General features: G+C 36.9%; 3 protein-coding genes across 9 annotated transcripts in view; all 3 read right to left on the reverse strand.

Moving 5' to 3' along the window:
- Positions 1-7,398: 7,398 nt before the first annotated feature.
- Positions 7,399-8,247, reverse strand: LOC112096114. Its single transcript, XM_024179013.1, has one exon. It carries the CDS (start codon positions 8,245-8,247, stop codon positions 7,399-7,401), a length of 849 nt encoding a protein of 282 aa, XP_024034781.1.
- Positions 8,248-16,142: 7,895 nt separating this feature from the next.
- Positions 16,143-17,089, reverse strand: LOC112096115. The gene is made up of 2 exons (XM_024179014.1): positions 16,920-17,089; positions 16,143-16,803 (listed from the first exon to the last, which is right to left on the reverse strand). Exons 1-2 carry the CDS (start codon positions 17,009-17,011, stop codon positions 16,176-16,178), a joined length of 720 nt encoding a protein of 239 aa, XP_024034782.1. The 5' UTR covers positions 17,012-17,089; the 3' UTR covers positions 16,143-16,175.
- A 1,056-nt stretch (positions 17,090-18,145) lies between these two features.
- The window catches only part of LOC18035318 (protein XRI1), a 26,079-nt gene continuing 22,353 nt past the window's right edge, over positions 18,146-21,871 (reverse strand). The window contains exons 1-8 of one of the 7 annotated variants that reach the window (XM_024178733.1): positions 20,698-20,964; positions 19,990-20,115; positions 19,738-19,877; positions 19,519-19,582; positions 19,329-19,431; positions 19,209-19,249; positions 18,993-19,076; positions 18,146-18,597 (exon numbers count right to left, since the gene is read on the reverse strand). In XM_024178733.1, the coding sequence (XP_024034501.1) occupies positions 18,326-18,597; positions 18,993-19,076; positions 19,209-19,249; positions 19,329-19,431; positions 19,519-19,582; positions 19,738-19,877; positions 19,990-20,110 (825 nt within the window). In that variant the 5' untranslated portion in view covers positions 20,111-20,115; positions 20,698-20,964 and the 3' untranslated portion in view covers positions 18,146-18,325. Of the gene's footprint in view, positions 18,598-18,992; positions 19,077-19,208; positions 19,256-19,328; positions 19,432-19,518; positions 19,583-19,737; positions 19,878-19,989; positions 20,116-20,697; positions 20,965-21,871 lie in introns of those variants that run through there. The other 6 variants (XM_024178729.1, XM_024178734.1, XM_024178732.1 and 3 more) reach the window with 6 other exon arrangements.

Raw genomic sequence — 21,871 nt, forward strand, 5'->3', positions numbered from 1 at the left:
AGTTCTCACTTCTGGAAATTTTTCCGTAAGGTTACACATCTTTAAAAATTATGGCAATTTTTTTATCAACAGATTTATGTCTCATATGATTTTATGTTTAATTTCGTAATTTTATTCGTTATTATTAAATTATTAAAAATCATAACATGCGGCTGCTGCAGATCTGGAAACTGTTTTCCAGAATTACAGAAGCTAAAGCATGTAACAGTTGGGCTAATTTATGAACATTATATGCCATGTTAGGATTTATAATGAAATTTCAATCTTTCCTCTGTCTTTAAAAACTGGAATCGCAATTTTTGGGCATGTAAAATAAAATATATGAATTTTTTAACTTCTGTCTTCAAATCTGGAATTTTCTGGACAGGTTAGATGTTCTCGGAAATAAAATGCTTTTAAAATAGTTTCAGGCGTCCAAAAATTATGACTTTTAATTATATGTTTTCTGAATGTGTCTAATGTAATTAGAAAAAAGAAACGGATTATTTCAAGTACTAGAGAATATTTTATGAATTTTCCTAAGTGGTAAAGGTCTGTTTTGATCAATGCTGGACAGTTTTGTTCCTTTGGTGAAAGGTCAATATTCTGACTTGATTTTCACTTGTGATGATTTTTGTGAAATTTTTTATGCAATTCTATGCGTGTTCACATTACCTCTGTAAATTTTCATGGTTTTCAGACGTGTGCATAGGTTATTAAAAATCAGCATGTGCAGGATACTCATGTTTATGTTTAGAATATGTATAAGTATTGAGCTAGTATAAATGCCTATGATTTAGGGATGATTGGGATTATATTTAAGGTTAGAGATAATATTGTTGAGGTGTTGAGTAGATTGCTGCGAATCGAGGTAAGTAAATTCATGCATGATGTACTTTATAATAAATGTAATTTATGTTATAAGAATTATGTTTAAATGAAAATTCTTACAAAATTGATTTCTAAAATATTTAAATGAATTTATTAAAATAAAAACACTTTTAAATGAATTTATATAAATATATTTTAAAATGAATTTTTCTTAAGAAATTAGTTTTCTTAAACAAAATGTTTTCTTAAAAAATTTTCTAAAAGAATTAAATTATCAAACAAAGGTTCTTAAATGTTTTAGAAGACTTTAAATGCTATTTATGCAAGGATGTAAGGTGAATTCGAAAAAATGTTTTGGCTTATAGTCCGTAGTAATGTATATGATGCTAATGTTATGATGTTATGTAATGTTATGGCCAGCTTGCTGGTATGATGATGATCTTGTGCACAATGATGTTATGAACAATGCGGGGTATAGTACCCTAAATGAGGAACAATGCGGGGTATAATACCTTGAATGATGAATGATGAATAATGATGACTACGATTCATGAGCTATCAAATGTTTATGTTTAAATGTTTTTACATGAATCTATCTCTTATGTTAAATGAAGATGTTATTATAAGATGATATAAAATGTTTAAAGGTATAATGACAAAGGTTTTCAAATATTATGCATGGATTTGCTTACCGAGTTGATGGCTCACCCCTTGTCTCCAATATTTTGCAGATTGATTAGAGATGTGGCTTGGGTACGTAGATGAAGATTTTTTTTTAGTGGACCTTTGGAGTTACTTTAAAGATTAAATTTGGCTAGACTTTTTATTTTGAATTACAGACTTTCCTTTGGAGAATTTATTTCAGATGTTTTATGTAAGGATTCAGTTGGAGTATGAATAATGATTGTCTATCTTGAGTTTTTTTTAATAAAACTAAACGATGTGAGATTTTATTCTAATTTTACCATTGTATTTTCATGGGTAATTTTTGGGGTGTTACAGTGAATAACATTGTCACAGGAGTCCATTTAGTACTTTATGCCAAAGTTTCTTTTAATGTTCTCTCTTAGTAGAAACTGTAACTTAGTTCTGGCAACACTTATTTTGGTTTGTTATTTAGAAATTTAAGAATCCCATGTTTGCATGTTTACTTATGGAGCTTGGCTGATACAATGCTACTTTGAATTATAAGCATCCTTGATTCTGTAATAACAATATTCCTCAAGAAATGTATATATGAACAGACAATAACAAACAGGTATCAAACAATAATATTACTAGAAAAGTAGATGAGAACATGGCAGGAAATTTCCCAGATTACCAAAATAAGCACCTACAATAAGCCCATGTGTCACAGCGACCCTATTTCCAATAGGGAGGTAGGCCGAGCTTTTTGTCTTCTTTTCTGTAATATCGAAGGTGACAGAGTCTACCCATTTATGCATTGCAAATTTCCCTTTTTATTTCCAGATCAAATAAATGGATGCTGAGTGTCACAGCCATCCTGATTCCTAAAGGAAGCCAAGCCAAACTGGATTGGCTTCTCTTGTATTTATGCAGAAGAGACAGAGTAAAGTAAATACCTTCCGTGTATTGCATATTTTATGGATCACTAAGAGACATTAATTTATGTAGTATTACCTTATGTGAAGATTCAAACGAGATTTGTAGATTCAAAATTAAGATGGGTAGAGGGAGGAGACAATGCTTAGAAGTAGCTGATATAATGTACAGTTCAAGATCGAAATCACGTTACTGTTCAAGAGGACGAGACTCCTCTTGTTCCCCTCATCTCATGCTAGATATTGGGCATATCCCTTCTCGTTTTTACACTCCATGTTGCTTGCTTCTCGCAATGTCTGTACACATATTCTGGTTTCTTCATTTCTGAACATTCTTGTTTGGTGTTTCAGATTCATAGAGCGTAGATTACAAAATCAACAGCAGATTGCTTCGAAGAATTGAAGCTGTTCTGGCTAACCAAACTTTGTGCAAAGATCTGCTGTCTACCTCCAGCCTGGTAAATTCCCGCCTGGTATCATCCGCAGAAAACATAGATGATGAAATTCTGGGGATCATGCGGAGGAAGCGCCGCCGTTCTGGGGGTGCCTCGGGGGAATCAAGCAATGTTCTTGCTTTGCCTAAAGATTCTGAAGTTCCTAAACCTGTTTCTCTATTGAAGACACTCCCTCATTCTCGCACTGATGTGGGTGGGCTGAGTGGCACGGCTGCTGCAAAGTTCCGTGTCTTCCGCTCCTCTGGTCGAGTCAACAAAGTCACAGCTATATGAGTGAGCAGACCATCTTTTTCCCAATTACAATGACTACGCCACACTGGTGAAGAAGAAGGATATTGAAGATGTTGTTCCAAGGTCAGATTATACCCCAATCAAGAATCACCAAAATCAGTCCAATCTCTCTGATAATTGACCAAAAATGAAATAGTAAATCAAACACACACACAGATGAATCACACAGAAACAACAATCAAGGGACAACAAATTTAAGTGGTTCGGCTGGAGATAGCCTATATCCACTGAAGAACAGAGCAGCAGCTTTTATTCACTTACTGATAACAAGATACAAGCTAAAAAGATGAAGTTACATGCTTTCATTCTCTGGAAATCAATCCTTCTAAGACTATATATATAGAACCAGAGGATTCTAGAATGATTCCCCATTCATCAGCTTTGTTCTGGTTTGTTACAACTGAATCCAGGTCTTTCCCGCTCTTGATAACAGCCAATAACGGTTTTAGACATGTGCTGCTCTCGTGCTTAGAAATAAGTGAGATCAAAGCGCTCTTACAGAGTGTCGTTTTAGGCTAAGCTTTACGTGTAAATGCACGTGACAAACACATGCTTTACCTATGAAGCTCGGCTGACAGGAAATAGTGGTCATGTTTGAGGGAAATACTCCGACGAGACCAGACATGATGAGCAAATGTTTGGTGGCAGAAGTCGGCGAGCAGGTGTGTCCTGTAAGAGCCAGGTAGCAGGGGAGCAGGGGCAGGAATATCCTGCTCATCCACGAGCACGTCATCCGCGAGGCCAATTTCCTGTAAGAAGCATAAAGCCATTCCTGCTGTATTCTTGCTAAGGGTTGATTCGAGGAGACCCGGTCAACGACAGTTGGCGAGGCATGCTCTCCAGCCCGAGAATCTAGGCACGAAGTCCACGCAACCACCCACGACTACGGAAATGGGGAATCCACGTTCGAGAGGTGGGAGGATAACGGACGTAGACTGCGGAAAACTGGGATTCAGAGGAAGCCTATAAAAAGGTAGCCCACGAAGGTAAAAGGGTTAGCAATTTTTAGATTAGAAGAGAGCTAAAGAAATTCTAAAGAAGAGCAAACTACGAAAAAGCCATAAGATCTGTGGCAAGCGTTCCCCGAACCTTCATATCTGACTTGAGCGTCGGAGGGTTTGCGCCGGGAAAACAACCGGCGTACTCTGACTTGTCTGTGTGCGTAGGAACCTCTGGAGAAGAAGCCTTACGAGGAGACCTCCTGGTCGTGGCGAAGTTGATCGAGCAGAGAGCCTGGTCGTAGAACGAGGAGAACCAGAATCTCGCATCAACATTTTGGCGCCGTCTGTGGGGAGCTGATAAAAAAGCTTCTGTTGATAGCAAGAAGAGGAGTGAAGCAAGTTGAAAGCAACGGAGACGGAGGGAATGACGAATTTTCTATTTGAAAGGATTTAAGTTTCTTAATGGGGACGGACTCTTGGGTTGCCAGCATTTAACGGCACCAAATCCCAAGGGCCTCGTAACCGTTGGTTTGAAATTCGAATAGAGGGGCAGATTTCTGCCACATCACCTCGTCCGCAATTAAATGCGATATGACTCTTGGCAGCCTTTTCCAGTCCCACGCGACCAAGAACTGCTAAGTTTCTACTGCTGGTCCATTACATTACCCAACACCAGAAACTGAGGGACCGGTGTTTGAGGGAAATACTCCGACGAGACCAGACGTGATGAGCAGATGTTTGGTGACAGAAGTCAGCGAGCAGGTGTGTCCTGTAAGAGCCATGTAGCAGGGGAGCAGGGGCAGGAATATCCTGCTCATCCACGAGCACGTCATTCGCGAGGCCAATTTCCTGTAAGAAGCATAAAGCCATTCCTGCTGTATTCTTGCTAAGGGTTGATTCGAGGAGACCCGGTCAACGACAGTTGGCGAGGCATGCTCTCCAGCCCGAGAATCTAGGCACGAAGTCCACGCAACCACCCACGACTACGGAAATGGGGAATCCACGTTCGAGAGGTGGGAGGATAACGGACGTAGACTGCGGAAAACTGGGATTCAGAGGAAGCCTATAAAAAGGTAGCCAACGAAGGTAAAAGGGTTAGCAATTTTTAGATTAGAAGAGAGCTAAAGAAATTCTAAAGAAGAGCAAACTACGAAAAAGCCATAAGATCTGTGGCAAGCGTTCCCCGAACCTTCATATCTGACTTGAGCGTCGGAGGGTTTGCGCCGGAAAAACAACTGGCGTACTCTGACTTGTCTGTGTGCGCAGGAACCTCTGGAGAAGAAGCCTTACGAGGAGACCTCCTGGTCGTGGCGAAGTTGATCGAGCAGAGAGCCTGGTCGTAGAACGAAGAGAACCAGAATCTCGCATCAACAGGTCATCTGCTCCATTTCTTATTCTAACCACATGTCGCTCAGTACATAACGGACAAGACATACAACACTTATTCAACAAACCGATATGGCAGCACTTTCTCTTGAATCCAGTTTCTACTTTCTAAGCTCACACTTCAACAGAAGACATGGAGGGTCGTACTCTCGCCGATCTGGTGAACACTTTACAGTTTGGTGCATATCAGCTTAGCACAGGAGAATTGCCTATTACGACAAGAAAATACAAACCAAGGCTTTGAAGAAGAGAGCAGATATTGCAGAGGAGAAATCAGCAAACCCCCAAGTCGGAGTCTTAACACTCGAGGAGAAATCCACTCAACCTGAGAAAAAGTTGAATGATATGAGGGGGAAGCTTGCTTAGCCAGAAATCTTTTTTCGAGCAGCAGTTGGAGTCCTTGCAATCCCACGTTTCCAACCTTCGGGGCCAAGTTTAAACTCTAAACAAAGAAGCTGATGACGATTGTAACTCTGGTCTTGCATATGGTAACCAAATGAAGGCTAAGAGCTAGATTTAATTTTCACAATCAAATTCTAGTCTTCAATTCTAATTCACAGCAAGACAGTGGCTGTCTCTTACCATACTAGCTCAATTAGCTTTCCCACCAGATCAAAGAGCATTTGAAAAGATTAAGGTCTTCTCAAGCTACTTCATCATCTTTATCAATAGGCCATGAGTTAACAACCTTCAAAATTTACATGATTCTGTTGATAGAAAGCTTCAATTGCCCCTCATTCAACAAGCTTTAGCTCAAGGCCAGAATAAGAAACAGATTGATGAGCTTTTAAATGGATCTTTGAGAATCTTGGAAATTAACAGCATTGCTTAGAATCACAAGGACGTCACTCAGTTCTGCGCAGAAGAAGGGGTGTTGAAACTGAATTTACAATTGAGATTAAGAAGTACATAGTCTCTAGGAAGGCATGAAAAAGGCAATCCACAAGGCCTTTGGGAATTTGAAAGGCATGGACAACAAATTCTCCAATCTGATCAATTAGGAACATGTTAGCATATTGAAAGAGGTTGAAGCAGTCACCTTGGCTGCATTTGAATCCTTGCTGTCCCTTATCTCAGGGCCAAAGATTCCACCAAAAAAAATTGGCTTATCATTGATTTCAAAGCTAATCCGGTCCAAAATGGTAGCATAGGAAGAAGATGAAAGAGAACTAATGAATTTGAGAAGGTGGATGCTGCATTGACTACAATCCTTAGTCACAGGACAAGCAATTCAGATAACATCCAAAACCAATTTAAGGAACTGGAGTCCAGCATCCAAGATCTCAAAGAAGGTCTAGAATCCTTGTCTAGGCGTTTGATAAAAGCTGGAGTCTCTCTTCTAAACATCCTCAACTATTAGCTAGAGCACAAAATTTTTAGGGTCTCTTATACTTGTAAATGATGCATGAAATATCCTATTGTATCAATCTATAGAAAGAAAATTAAATACACAAATAGAATATTTCTATGATAAGAACATTTCATCAATATCAAATATCAATTGATTTTACAGCTTAAATGCTGGTAGATGGTACTAGATTTTCAATTCTCCTTGTATGGAGTAAAAATAATCAAACAAATAGATTGGATGAACAAGCTAAACTAAGCTTTAAATTAATGCTTCAGGAAGAAATTTGCCATTAAAGTATTATTGGTTCAAAATTAAACAGATGCATCTAAGAGAATCCATAATTTATTCAAGGCAAATTAATTACATGCAATTTAAAATAGAAATGATAGTCGTGGAGATTCTTACTGTCTCGTGATAGATTACTGTATAATATATCATATAATTAGCAACATTTATGCAATAAAAGCAAAGACTATGAAATACAAGAAAGGCTAAATATGTCATAGAAAAAACCTATTTGTGTATATATAATTTTCTTTCTATAGAATGATACAAGTATATTTCATTCATTTACAAGTATGACATCACCACAATCTTGTAATCTAATTGGTGAGGATGTTGAGAAGGGGGACTCTAGCCTTGATCAAACGCCTAGACAAGGACTCAAGGCCTTCTTCAAGATCTTGGATGCTGGACTCCATTTCTTTAAGCTGGTTTTGCATATAAATGATGTTATCGGATTTGATTGTCTTGTGACCAACGACTGTAGACAATGCAGCATCCACCTTTTCAAACTCATTCATTTCTGTTTGGTCTTCCTGGCATGCAATTCTTTTGGGGCGGATGAGCTTGGTTACCAATGCAAACCTGCTTAGCTTTGATGGAGTCCTAGAACCGGAGATAAAGGACAACAAGTATTCAAACGTAGCCAATGTGACGGCTTCAACCTCCTTCAACACGCTAACATGTTCCTCATTGATTGAAGGGGAGCATTCGTTTTCCACGCCTTTCAAATTCCCTAAGGTCTTGTTGATTGCCTTTCTCATTGCCTTCCTAGAGGCTAAGTATTTCTTAATCTCACTTGTAAGTTCAGTTTCATCACCCCTTCTTCTGCGTAGCACTGATTGAAGTCCTAGTGCAGATTCCTTCATCTGCAGCAAGGCATTCTGAGCAGTGCTGCAAACATCCAAGATCTTGAAAGATCCATTCAACAGCTCATCAACCCATTTCTTTTGGTGGTCGCGGGCTAAGGCTTGTTGAACGAGGGGCAATTGAAGTATTTTTTCAACAGAGTCGTGTAAATCTTGAAGGCCATTTAACTCATGGCCTAATGATGAAGTAGAAGCAGCTTGAGAAGACCTTAATCTTCTCAAATGCTCTTCAACTTCTAAGATCTGTGGGTGTGATCTTGTCGGAAAGCTGTTTGAGCGAGTATGGTAAGAGGCAGCCATTGCTTTTGTTGCTGTGAATCAGAAGACTAGAAGTTAATTTTGAAATTCAATCTAGCTCGTTGCCTTCATTTGGTTACCATAAGCTCAAATCTCAATATATATAGCATGAGATGAGGGGAACAAGAGGAATCTCGTCCTCTTAAAATATAAAACAGTAACATGATTTCGATCTTGATCTAAATGCTATATCAGCTAATTTTATGCATTGCTCCTGCCACACTAGCATCATCGTATATTTTGAAGTGCAACTGACACTAGCATCTTCTCAAATGCTAATGCTATATAAATTAATTTTTCTGAGTGGTCCATGAAATATGCAACACGCGGATGGCATTGGCTACGTCTCCTCTGCAAGAATACAAGGGAGGCCACTCCAGTTTGGCTTGGCTCCCTGTGGGGAACACAATGGTGGTGGCACTCGTGCATCCTTATAATTGATTTATTTGATCTGGGAATAGAATTTAAAATTTGCAGTGCATGAATGAAGTTGACTCTGTCACCTTCAATACAACATTGTAATCTTGACATTAGTATAATCTGCAACACACCAGTGGTGGTTAATAATTTAAATTGACACATTTGAATTGCAATTCATACTGTTAATTTAGAATACACAATGAGGTCAATACACGTAAATGCTACAGAATTCACACAAGCCAGAGAATTTGTCGTTACAAAGGCATGAGAAATGTGTCCACCTCTCATTCATCCATATATTCAAACATCAATCAAGAGACAATTGGAATCTTGACAACTATATATATATGATGTCTGTTTAAAAATTGCATGCATATAACTTGCCTTAAACAAATTATGGATTCTCTAAGCTGGGCTTAATACTTGAACCAATGATTTAACGGTAAACACTCTGGAACTCTAAAGTATAATCTGTTCATCCTTTATTTATTTTAATTTTTGCAATGTTTTAATCAAAATGACTGGTCATGAGCTAAAAACTTGAAGAGCACAAGAATTGGTTATGGTAGAAAGCTATAGTTGTTTCTGTAGGTGAATTGAAAATCAAGTATCATCATCTAGCAATATTTGAGAGTAAAAGCAAATAATATCGAGATAGAAGCAAGGCCAAAATATTACAAAATAATTTGTTTATGTAATTCATTTTCTATCAATAGAATGAAGTGTATATGTTTTTCATTTACATGCTTGAAAGTATCAAATCTTGTGATCCAATAGTTGAGGCTGTTGAAAAGGGAGAAGCTTTAATCCAACACCTACACAAGGATTCAAGGCCTTCTTCAAGATCTTGGATACTGGCTTCCAATTCTGTCAGCTGGTTCTGCAAATAAAAGATGTTATCAGATTTGTCGTCTTGTGACCAATGAGTGTAGACAAGGCAGCCTCCACCTTCTCAAATTCATTAATGTCCTTTTCATCTTCCTTGCATGCTATTCTTTTGGGGAAAATGAGCTTGGAAACTAATGACAGTCTGCTTAGATCTGATGGGGTCCTTAGCCCTGAGATAAGGATAGCAAAGATTCAAATGCAGCCGAGGTGACGGCTTCAACCTCTTTCAACATACTAACATGCTCCTAATTAATAACAGAGGAGCGTTTATTTTCCAATCCTTTCAAATATCCCAAGGCCTTGTGGATTGCCTTTTCACTGCCTTTCTCGGGATTAAATATTTCTTAATCTCACTAGTAAGTCCTTTCATTGTCTAACACACCAAATCTAACACATATGGAGAGCACGTAGTAAAAGGAGGCTACTTATAAATCGTGAACCTCACACAAAACCTCAAATTGAAATACTTCAAATTTTATTCAAACAAATTCACAAGTCCAATACTAAACATTATTTCCCAAAGCCATAAATTTAACAAAAGTCTCAAAACTCTCCCATTACAAGTTTAGAAGATAAGCAAACTTAAAGGAAACAGAAGTTTGTCCTCCTCTTATTCAACTAGCAAAAGTAAATAAATTTGTAGCTTTAAAGATAAGCACGCCTCTCAGCAAATTACTTAATAGACAAAAAGTAATGATAATGGGTGAGCCGTCAACTCGATAAGTAAAATCATTCTCAACACATTAGGATTGTTGGGTACCAAAAGTATTGCAAGCCCTTTTCATTAAAACATATATTAAAAACTTTAGTTTCGCAAAATGACATATTATAATAGAAAGACGTAAATTCATGGTGATTCAATACATCAAAAGCGTAATTAGTCATGAAACAAATCGTATAATATATATACACAAAAAACAAAAGATTAGCTCATGTCATATAGTGTCACATATACTCCCGATGACCCAATCAAAAACAGAATCAACATCAAAATATGTTATACACACTTAGAACAAAAACCCAATATTGGTCTAGAACATACACGCACACACACACACACAAACACACACACATAATTAATATGGACAATGAGCCAAAGAATTTAAATTCATTTTTCATATGTTACAACTTGCAAGTGGCACTTTTTATTTTGTGGTACTTCGTGGCACTTTGTCCCTCAAAAGGTGACCCTTGTACAGCTTCAAGAGGTGGCCGTGTAAAAAATTTCATTAATAATCTTAATCGTATATGTGAACAAAACATTCATATCGAATTCATAAAAGATCATAATAATGATTTAGGCTTGCAAAACAAATTCTATTATAATATTTTATAGATAATTTCGTAAAAGATAATCATTTAGTAAAATAATTATACATTTAAAGGAAAATAGAATATGTTGTTAAAATCATAAAAATAACATAATTTTGGGATTTGAAAACATTAGTAGCCAATGTTTCAACATTTTCCTCTCTCTTCATCAAAACATCGTCGTCACTCATCATCGCTTTTGCACCTTCGTTGTGTTCATGTTCATCATCATCATCAGCCTCCATTTGGCCGTCATTTGTCCACCTATGCCAATCACAGTTGTGAGTCTGTGACATTGTGGTTGTTGTCATCATCATTTCATTAGTAGCCACCATTTGTTGCTTCATCAGATGCCGATCCTTAAAGTTCGTGAACTGAATCTGTGAATCGTAAGTTTGAATTGTAGACACAGAATTGTATTTTGTGAATGTTATGTTATATATTTGTATTTGTGAATGGTTTATTACTTTGAAACATTGAAATTTTTAGAATCAGTATTTGTATTTGATTTTTTAGAATTTGGTTTGTATTTGATTTTTGTAGAATTAGGTTTCTACTTTATTTTTTTTTTAATTTGTATATGATTCGGGTTTAAAACCTGCAATCCCGAAACCCAAATTTTTTTTAGTTTAACCTGGACCAAACCTGGATGCATAAAAAACAGGTTTAAATATGGGTCTGGTATGACATTTTAGTGTTCGACTCTGAAACCGGGAAGGCCGAACCCAGACCCGGACCCGAAAATTGCGGTCCCCAATCAAACTTGTATGAGTATGAGTTAGAAAATCAGGATGTTGGAATAAGTTGTAAATGTTGAATTTGTTTATGGTGTTTGAGGCTATTGAAGGCTTGGAGGTGTGCTTAGAGCCTTAGATCATTGCTTTTGTCAAGTAAGTAACTTCATTCCTAATATATTGGATACGTTATTTTGATACTATTATAAGTACATTTTTTTATAGTTCTGATGAATATAAGAGAAGAGAAGAATTGAAAAGAGAAGAAAAGAATGACAGGCTGCCAAGGTTGTGGAAGTATGAAATTAGGGCATCGGGCTGATTTTTTTCTATTTATATTAAAAAATAATTTTAAAAAATAATATTAAAATAAAGATACCCAAGTTCGGGTTCCGGATATGCAGGTTCATCTGCATCTAGATCCGAACCCGAATACATTCGAGTTGCTAAAATTCAATCCGGTATCCGGATTTATTTTAATCCGATACGAGTTGAACTCGGCCTGGATTATTCGAGTTCGTCCAGTTCCGGACTGGGTACATGTTAAATTGCCATCCTTAAGTCTGATTCTCTGAATTTTTACTCATAATTTAATAATTAGAATGACACAATAGTATACAATACTATTTTAGACATCCATCGTATTTCCCATTAAATTTTTAAGATGATCTGATATCAAAAACATTTTCAAAACTATTTATTTCTTGACAAGTTCAAAATTGTCTCACAGAACCTTAACTAAATAGTATATGTTCCGAGATTTTTATAAAATTAGATATTAATCAAAGATTATGAAATTAAAACTGAGAATTGCTAGATACATATAGTAATCTCTATTTAAAATTTTAGAATTTCCTGAATTCATTTTGACACTCCAAAAAATTTTAAAAAATTGGTCATTATACTTAAATCACATCTTTCCCATGCAATAGAGTCTATTTCGAAACCCCATATAAAATTAAAAAAAAAAAAAAAAAAACAAGGTCAATAACTTATGAAATATAATTTATTCAATAAGCCCCTATATGTTCTAGTTTACAAAAAGATAAGGTTCTTCTCAAAAACTATTTCTAAAATATATGTTTTATTATGAGATATCCATATTGTCTAGGAATTGTTCAGTGTGTTAATTATATCATGGATTAACTAATGAGACTCAACAATAAAATAACTCATTAAACACGTCTAAAAGACATCATAAATCATGTATAAATGTTTGTAACATTCTAAAATCATGTAAAATAAAACTCTTAATAGAACACAAAGATAAGAAATCTAGTAAAGTGCAGGGAAATTAAGAATTATCAACTATTAAGACTCTCTCCTATACAAGTAAGAGTTCAAATCTTAGGGTATGAATAAAGAGTGATGAGTGGTTGAGAATTTAAAAAAAAATGCTGCTTGTGAATTTAGGGTTATGAAAGAGGAAACAAAAATATGAATTAATAGGAAATCATAGGAAATCCTATTAATTATGAAAGAATAAATTTTTCTAAAATTATTCTATGAATCCTAATTAGGGATATACCAATCCTTATTCTTATTAGCAATTATGTTATTCATGATTTCATTTGGAAAATTTTCCTAATTAACATTGTAGAAATCTGGCTTTACGCGTTGCCCCCTTTTCCGGCACAAAACTGATTAAGGCCCATGTACAGACTCGTTAATCTGCATCAAGGCATTCTCGGCAATGGTACAAATATCCAAGATCCTCAGGGATCCACTCAACAGCTCATCAAGCCATGTCTTGCAACATCCTTGTGCTAAAGCTTGTTAAATTAAGGGCAATTGTAGCATTTTATTGACAGAACCGCGTAAATCTTGAAGGCCATTGATGTCAAAGCCAATTGATCAAGATGATGTAGAAACTGCCTGAGAAGACTTTAATCTGTTCAAATGCTCATCAGCCTCTGAACTGAGTGGGTGTGATCTAGGGGAAAAGCTGTTTGAGCGAGTATGGTAAGAGGCAGCCATATTTTCTTGATGTGAATGAGAGTAAGGCAGTTATAAATATCATGAGATGAGGGGAACGAGTACTAACATGTTTTTGATCTTGATCTAAACACAATATCATCTTCTTTTATGCCATTGTCTCCTCCCACCAACTCCCCATCTTTTTTTCTTTTTAGCTTCAAATCACACTTATATCTTCTAAACAAATGTTTACGGGTGATCCATGAAATATGCAATACAGGAATGGCCTTGACTCTGCCTCCTCTGTAGGAATACAACATAGGCCAATCTAGTTTGGCTTTGCCCTCTGTAGGAAGCAGGATGATTGTTGTTGATGCTGAAATTTGGTCGCCCTTGACCCGACCAGATCGTTCCACCAACGCTTGTGTTGACAATGGAGAAGAGGTTGCACTCTCCCTGCTTTAGCGATTGCCCGAGCTCCTTGGACCCAAATCGCTCCCTCTCTTCTTTTCAAGCTTGCGTTCACAAAAATAAATCAGAGACGCCGGTGGTTTTGCCGACGTAAACCCTTTGATACTTAAGTCAATACAACGTGTTTACAGGAAAATTGTATGATTCAAGTTGTGCAGATTAATTGCAATGTTCTCAACACAAAATGTGTCAAGGATTCGTATAAAATAAATTCTGGTTTTAATTTGGCAGAGTTTCCCCTTCCTTTTCTATTTTTCGTGTCCCTTTTTTTCATCAATTTCCCAGCCTTTTATAGACAATCATCCCATGTTCTCAGAGTATTCCTCATGCCCCTCTTCTTCGGGTGATCATGGACCTTAATGGGCCTTCAACTGAACGAGCGTAGGTGTACGTGGGGCGTCGTGCTTTCCTAGTGGTTTGGATCGTGGCGGAATTGTCGGGTGTTTGTGAGATCATGTCCTTTCTTCTAGGTGACAAGTACCTGGTCGGTGTGAACTTCTAATCGGCTCGTACTTCCCAAAAGGTACACTACCAGGAATCTACTCGTTACATTCAGCTGGGAGAATTCACCCCCAGATAAGGAATGAGGAGGCGTCTGACTGGTACTTTTCATTACTCAACAATTGTGACACTCACGCGTCCTTGTAGTTGATTTTTATTTGATTGAGGAAATAAAATATAAAATCTTCTATGCATGAATGCGCTGACTCTGCCACCTTCAATACAGCAGAGCAGAAGCAACACAGCTGACAGCTTGGCTTTCCTCCATGGAGGAAATTGGACCACCTGTGACACTCTTGAGCTTCTTATAGGTTACTCACTCTTGTCATCTGGGAAATCTCTTTAATGTCCTCATCTGTTTCTTCTATTAATCTTTTTGTTTGATACCTTTTTGTCATTGCTGTTCATGCATGCATTTTTATTTTCTATCTTGTCAAACTTCTTTAATAACCATCTCATATATATCAAAATAGCAGGATTCTTGTACGTCTAAGTAAGCTAAATAACCATTATGATATTCATTTGTATACTAACTTCCCCTTGACACATTGGAAATAAAACATGCAGCAGCTATTTTCTCCAAGAACCAGTGCTAAAACTTGAAACTTTCGTATGCCTGTAAGCATCTACGTTTCGATTTTCATTCAGGCTAGGTTCCTAGCTCCTCCCCATGTATTACAAAACCATTTGAGATTAATTCGTTGGGGATATATTTTTCCCTATCGGATTTCATTTTTTTCCCGGGCGATTTCACGGACATAGGATAATGGTAGTTTGTAGGAGTTTGATTGATTAATTTTCTAAGCAAATGAACAATTTGATTAATTTTCTAAGAAAATGGACAAATTCATTACCAAAGATTAATCAGTCTCCTTCCACCATGTTTCCAACTCATTTTCCAAATTCATTGAACTTCAGAAAATCACAATTGAATCTTAACATGACAATTATTTGCAACGCAAAAGTGCCGTTGACACTTATCCTGCCTATACAGATGAAGGCAATATCCAATTCTATAAGCCACATTTGCATGTGGCTAATTAATAATTCAATGGCATTGCTATTCATCATCATGATGCTTATTGTGGTAGAGATTATAAAATTTTGATTAGGTCTGCTATCCAACGTGGCTTGCCTCTCACTTGGAGGAAATGCCTGGCAAACGAGTCATGGATGCATCAAATTATTATTAAGTACGCGTATTGCTGCAGAAATCACCCTAATACAAAGACAGCAAGAACATTTTTGGATACCTAAGCCCTGGGAAGTTAGTCTACCATGTGGATCTCAATAATAGATAATACTTTATCATCTAGTAGGCGACAATAGGAAACTTCACAACAATGATTTATATTTTAAAATTGCATACAATTTGCCATAAACAAATAAGGGGTTCTCTAAGATGTGTCTAATATTTTGAACCAATGATTTAATGGGGAAAAGAATCTGAAGAATTTACAGTTAAGTTTAACCTGTTCATCCTATGCATTCATTTATTTTTACTTCAAAGAAGGCGAAATGATAATCAAGTATCATCTGGCAATATTTAAGAGTGAAAGCAACCGATACTGAGATGGAAGAAAGGTGATATACCAGAGAAACAATTTGTTTTTTGTATATAATTTCATTTCTATAGGATGATACAGGTATATTTCAATCATTTACAAGTATGACAATAAAATTTGTAATCTAATTGTTGAGGATGTTGAGAAAGGAGACTCTAGCTTTGATCAAACGCCTAGACAAGGATTCAAGGCCTTCTTCAAGATCTTGGATGCTGAACTCCAATTCTTTCAGCTGGTTTTGCAAATAAACAGTGTTAACAGATTTGAGTGTCAATGCAGCATCCACCTTCTCAAACTCATTCGTTTCTGTCTTGACTTCCTCACAAGCTATTCTTTTGGGGCGGATGAGTTTGGAAGCCAATACAAACCCACTTAGCTTTGATGGAATCCCAGCACCCGAGATAAAGGACAGCAAGGATCCAAATGCAGCTAAGGTTACTGCTTCAACCTCTTTCAACACGCTAACATGTTCCTCATTGATTAGAGAAGAGCATTTGTTTCCCATGCCTTTTAAATTCGCCAAGGCCTTGTGGACTTCCTTTTTTACTGACTTCCTAGAGGCTATGTATTTCTTAACCGCAGTTGCAAGTTCAATTTCATCTCCTCCTCTTCTGCGCAGAACTGATTGAAGTCCTTGTGTAGATTCCTTAATCTGCAAGAGAGCATTCTGAGCAATGCTGCTAGTTTCCAAGATCCTCAAAGATCCATTCAAAAGGTCATCAACCCATTTCTTATGCTGGCCTGGGCTAAAGCTTGTTGAACAAGAGGCAGTTGAAGCATTTTATCAACAGAATCATGTAAATCTTGAAGGCCATTTAACTCGTGGGCGATTGATGAAGATAATGAAGTAGAAACAGCTTGAGAATACCTTAATCTTCTCAAATTCTCTCCAACATCTGAAGTGAGAGGGTGTGATCTTGTGGGAAAGCTGTTTGAGCGAGTATGGTAAGAGGCAGCCATTTTTCCTTGCTGTGTATGAAAAGACTGGAAGTTGATTGTCAAAATTCAATCTAGCTCTTTTGCCTTCATTCGGTTAACATATGCTATATATATATATAGCATGAGATGATGGGAACAAGAGGAATCTCATCCTCTTGGAATATCAAACAGTAACATGATTTAGATCTTGATCTTAACAATATATCACCTAATTTTATGCAATGTCTCCTCCCACTAGCTACCCATTTCATTTTTTATTCTACAAATCACAGTAGCATCTCTTTATAAGCTAATACTATATGGAATTAATGGTTCTTTGAGATCCATACAAATAGGGCAATACACGGATGGCAGTGACTCTGTCTCCTCCGCAAGAATACAAGAGAGGCAAATCCAGTTTGGCTTGGCTCCCTGTAGGAAACAGGATGGTGGTGACGCCCGTGCATCCTTATCGTTGATTTATTTGATCTGGAAGTAAAATGGACAATTTGCAACGCATGAATGAAGTTGACTCTGTCACCTCGAATGCATACAAAAGAATGCAATACAGCTTGGCTTGCCTCCTCTCCCTGAAGGATATAAAATTAGGTTGCCGTAGGCTTTTCACATATATGGCTCGTTTCTCGTCATCTACGAAAATTATTCAATGTCCTCTCCTTTCTTTCTTTCCTTTTTTTTTTGTTATAATTTTAAGTCTTTATGCTTGAAGCCTTTTTGTTGAGCGTTCATTTATGCATTTCTTCACACATCTATTTCCATCAATAGCTTTTTGTGCAAGTGCCTCGATTAGTAAGCTATATTACACACTCTTTCAGGGTGGCTGCTTTTACACAAACCTTGCCTGGTGAATTAGGTTGTTCCTCTCAAAATGATGAAACTTATCCCACCACATCTCACTGGCTGACCTCATCCATGTTGGTTATCATGACACTGATGAAAAGATACAGGTTATACTTTATTTATAGCTATAGTTGTCAGTTTGAATTTTATCAAATACAAGCTTCTGCTTTTCAGTTAGCATAAAACAGGACACAAAATTCTCTTGGCCAAAAGAAAATATAGGCAGACTGAACAGACATCATGCTTACATTAATGTCTAAAATCAAGGTCACAAAATTGATCCGCAGCTATTTGACACCAAAAATGTCACTTGGATGCATAAACAATTTACTCTTATAAGCTCCATGAACAACTCCCAAAATGGGCCAAAAAAAATAAAATCAAGATAAACTTCTACGTTAGACGGCCTTACTATAATACAGATGCACCTCAACCCAGAACATTACAGGGCAAGAAAAAGGGCCGCAAAATGGACGTTTGAAAACTACTATCTACTCAACCTTTGGTTCTCATAATTGTGATACTGCCTTTTCCTCCCTCAGTGCGAATTTTGGTTTTACCAACAACAGGCTTCCCAGAAAAAGCTGATTTTGGATAAGCTGAAGGATCTTCAGTATTTTGTCTTAATGTTGATGCAGGAGAGTGAATCCGCTGGTTTATGTCCTTCAAAGTAATGTCTCCATGGACTCCACATGGCTTAATGAAAGCAAATGGATAGGCAACTGAAGAAGCTAATTTAGTTGGGGTTCTTATGAGTGACTTTCTACCTAAAGTGAGCAGAACAGAGAGTCAGACATAGTCGTTTGACAGAATTTTGAATAAAAAATCCACAATCATACCAGACAAAATGTGCTAGAAGTTGCTACAGATGTAAAGGGCATGTGGATCATAACGATATAAAGAAAACAATAATACAAACAATAACCAAAATAGCACATGTAAACAACACAGTTTATAAATGATTCTATCCATAACTGATTTTATGTACTATTCATTTGTGTATGCAGGCGAGCAGATCAACACAGAACAAAAGGAAGACTACCAGAAATGATCAAATCTAGGAAGTTGCTGTGTTATCGTAATATCACACTATAATTAAAAATGACAGCACATTAATTCAGAATTAACAAACTTCAAAGTGAAAGCAAAAACAGGCATGTACCTCTAAAAACAACATTGTGAGGAGTTTTAGTACAATGCTGTTGAAGAATGTTAGCATCATATGCAGGCGGTGAATTACTGAATTCTGCAACAGTGAACAACTTTTGATAAGCTTAATGCAGAAAAGGAAAAAGAGAGGGCGAAGGAGAGAGAGAAGTGCACATAAAATATGAAAAAACAGTGATAGATATTGAACAAGAAGTATAACTTCATGCACCTGAAATATCAATTTGTATATCAGATGCTCCAGAGAAGTCCCTGAGTCTAACATGATAAACAAATCAGATTATAGTCAAATGGCAATCAAACTAAAAAGCAATAGTCCAAAGAAACATACAGCTCATCAGTGCTAAAATTCATCTCAGGATCATTAAGGCATTCGGAAATCCACCCCTCTAATGACTGATCTGTACCATCACAACTAGAGGCAGATACACCTGCTAAGATATGTCACAATATGATTAGAGAACTCGAAAATAGACATTCAAGTTCTTGACTGTATCATAATGTAGTTGCAAAATACAAACCTGAAAACTCAGTAGTCCACTGAGATGCTTCAGGTAATACTTCTTCGACTGACTCCCCCCTCTCCTACACAGAATGAAGAACATAAATATTAGCAATGTTGAAAGGACAAGCAAGGAGCAATTTAGACATATGATCAAATAACTAAAACGTGCTCCATAATATAAAGACATGATGCTATTACAGAATGATCACAAAGAAGAGATGTGGCCCGCACTGACATTTGATTTAAGGAACGGAGATGGCATTTCATCACTGCATAGGGAAGAATCTACCACTTGAGTGTCAAATTGTAACATTCGTCGCCTCTTTATTTGGGAATAAGTCTCCCTACAATCTTTTGTTTCCTTGCTCATATTACCTGAAATCAACTCTCTCAAATAAAAAAAAAACATTGTCCAACCAGCATGATCTTTCAACGCAAGAAAAAGAAATTGTGAGAGTCAATGAATGCTAGCAAAACAAGCCCCTACCGTTATGAGTGGCATGGTAAGCCAAATCCCCACATGCCTTAACCGGGGTTGTTTCATCATCAAGCATGTAGGAAAGATCCTCCCCATTCAGAGCCACTTCATTCCATTGTGACCCAGACATGTCTGCTAAAATAAAAAAATGACACATACCCAGATATCACCACTCTCATTCTACATGCCAAGCTTGGCCAAAATCACTAGTTTCTGTAAAACACTTGAATAACATGCAAACTACACATTGAGTCCTTTCCAATTCCAAGACTTACGATAACCAGTTTATAAAGCAAAAATGTAAGAATTAACAATCACCAAATACACTTCCAATGCACGATATATAAACAAATTTTTAGAAATACAAGTCATGAAATTTCTCCGATAAAAAAAAAAAAAAAAAATTCCAATTTGTATTGAGTCAGCCATTGTGAATAAGCTTTCTAAATTCTAATAGCATTTGAGTCAATTATAAAAAAACAATATACCAGATTAAATTTACTAAAAGATTAAAAAAACAAAACAATAGAAAATCAAATTACACACGAAACCCTAGATTGTCTATTTCAAGCAAAGTATGTAACTTATAATAAAATTAAATGCAGATTTGAGAACCCAAAAATACCACAATTGAATTAGAGAGTGTTATTAGTTAGGGTTTTAATGAGAATGAAAAACACTGAGGAAACCGGGAACGTGCAGGATAAAAAGCATTACCAGTGGAAGCGTAAGATAGAGAACGGCAAGTTAAAGTGCGCCTCGAGGAATAGAGACAGAGACAGAGAGAGAGAGACGAGCACCCCAAGCACTGTAAGTAACTGGGAGTGGAAAATAAAGGGGTCGTTTGCTTTTGTCGTCTTCTACTTCCTCCTCTTTGTTAGTTTTTGTTTTTAAATGAGTGTGGCAACGTGAATCACCCAATTTTTTTTATGGGTCTCGTTACCTTACAAAGCATGTCACAAACATTAAAGAAATTGACAAACAAATCAACAACATTACAACACGTGTAACTATTATAATTCTAATTTTACCCATTGAAGCGGTTTGTAGCCGGTTGAAAAAAGTAAGTCGGGAAGATGAATAATTTCTCCTACAGCCATTGCAACCCAAAGCGGACATGATTTCTCCGAACTCTCAGGCTGAGGAAACTTCCTACTTGCGCATATCCGCCCGCTCTGAGCTAGAAAACGAACAGATCGAGGTCGGAATGAGATCCGGTGTTTTCACGTCTCACCGTAGTGCCCGGTTTGGCGGTTCAGCTTGCTTCTATGGCTCATGTATGAACAGCAAAACTCATGCAGATTGACCTGGATGATCCTTGGGGTTACTTTTTTATTTTTATAAAGAGCTGTATCCGATTTGTTGACAAATAACTCAAAAAAGAATCCCTTGTAATTTTGATGTGGACTAATTGGGGAGCAAGAAAGGGTGTGCTTTTTAAAAGATGAAGATGCAGAGAAGGTTTTTTCTAAAGCCAAAGCCACTTCACCGTTTGTGCTGAGAGTAGTCATCAATGAGGTATTAATTTTTAACTCCATTGATGCAAGCTCCAAGGAACTTTTCATGGTCGCCTGCCCCTGAATAATGGTATAAATTAAATCTTGAAGATGTAATGTTTGATCATAAGTCAAGGGGCAGGAGTTGGTGCTATTATAAAAAAAAAAAAAAAAATCATAGTTGCTGTGAAAACCAGCTTTAATGGCACTGAATCGAATTACAAAAAGGAAAATTTCTTGCCTCCTGAATCGAATTCAAACAGTAACCCTTGCTTTGACCCGGTGGCCCAAGCGGTTTTCTTTCACCAGTTTTCCCAGTTTCCCATCACTTCTTTTTTTCTGTTCATTTCATTCCCATTCGTTCGATTTTAGTGTTCACATCTAACGGCCCTCAT

The sequence above is a fragment of the Citrus clementina genome, unplaced genomic scaffold (assembly GCF_000493195.1).
Source record: "Citrus clementina cultivar Clemenules unplaced genomic scaffold, Citrus_clementina_v1.0 scaffold_8, whole genome shotgun sequence".
In the NCBI taxonomy this organism is placed as follows: Eukaryota; Viridiplantae; Streptophyta; class Magnoliopsida; order Sapindales; family Rutaceae; genus Citrus; species Citrus x clementina.

Excerpts from the sequence above, each read along its gene's own strand:
- LOC112096114 (XM_024179013.1), bottom strand. The coding sequence starts at position 8,247 with ATGGCTGCCTCTTACCATACTCGCTCAAACAGCTTTCCGACAAGATCA.
- LOC112096115 (XM_024179014.1), bottom strand. The coding sequence starts at position 17,011 with ATGGCTGCCTCTTACCATACTCGCTCAAACAGCTTTCCCACAAGATCA. Across the intron at positions 16,804-16,919 it reads GAGAATTTGAGAAGATTAAG|CTTTAGCCCAGGCCAGCATA; the intron begins GTATTCTCAAGC and ends TTGTTCAACAAG.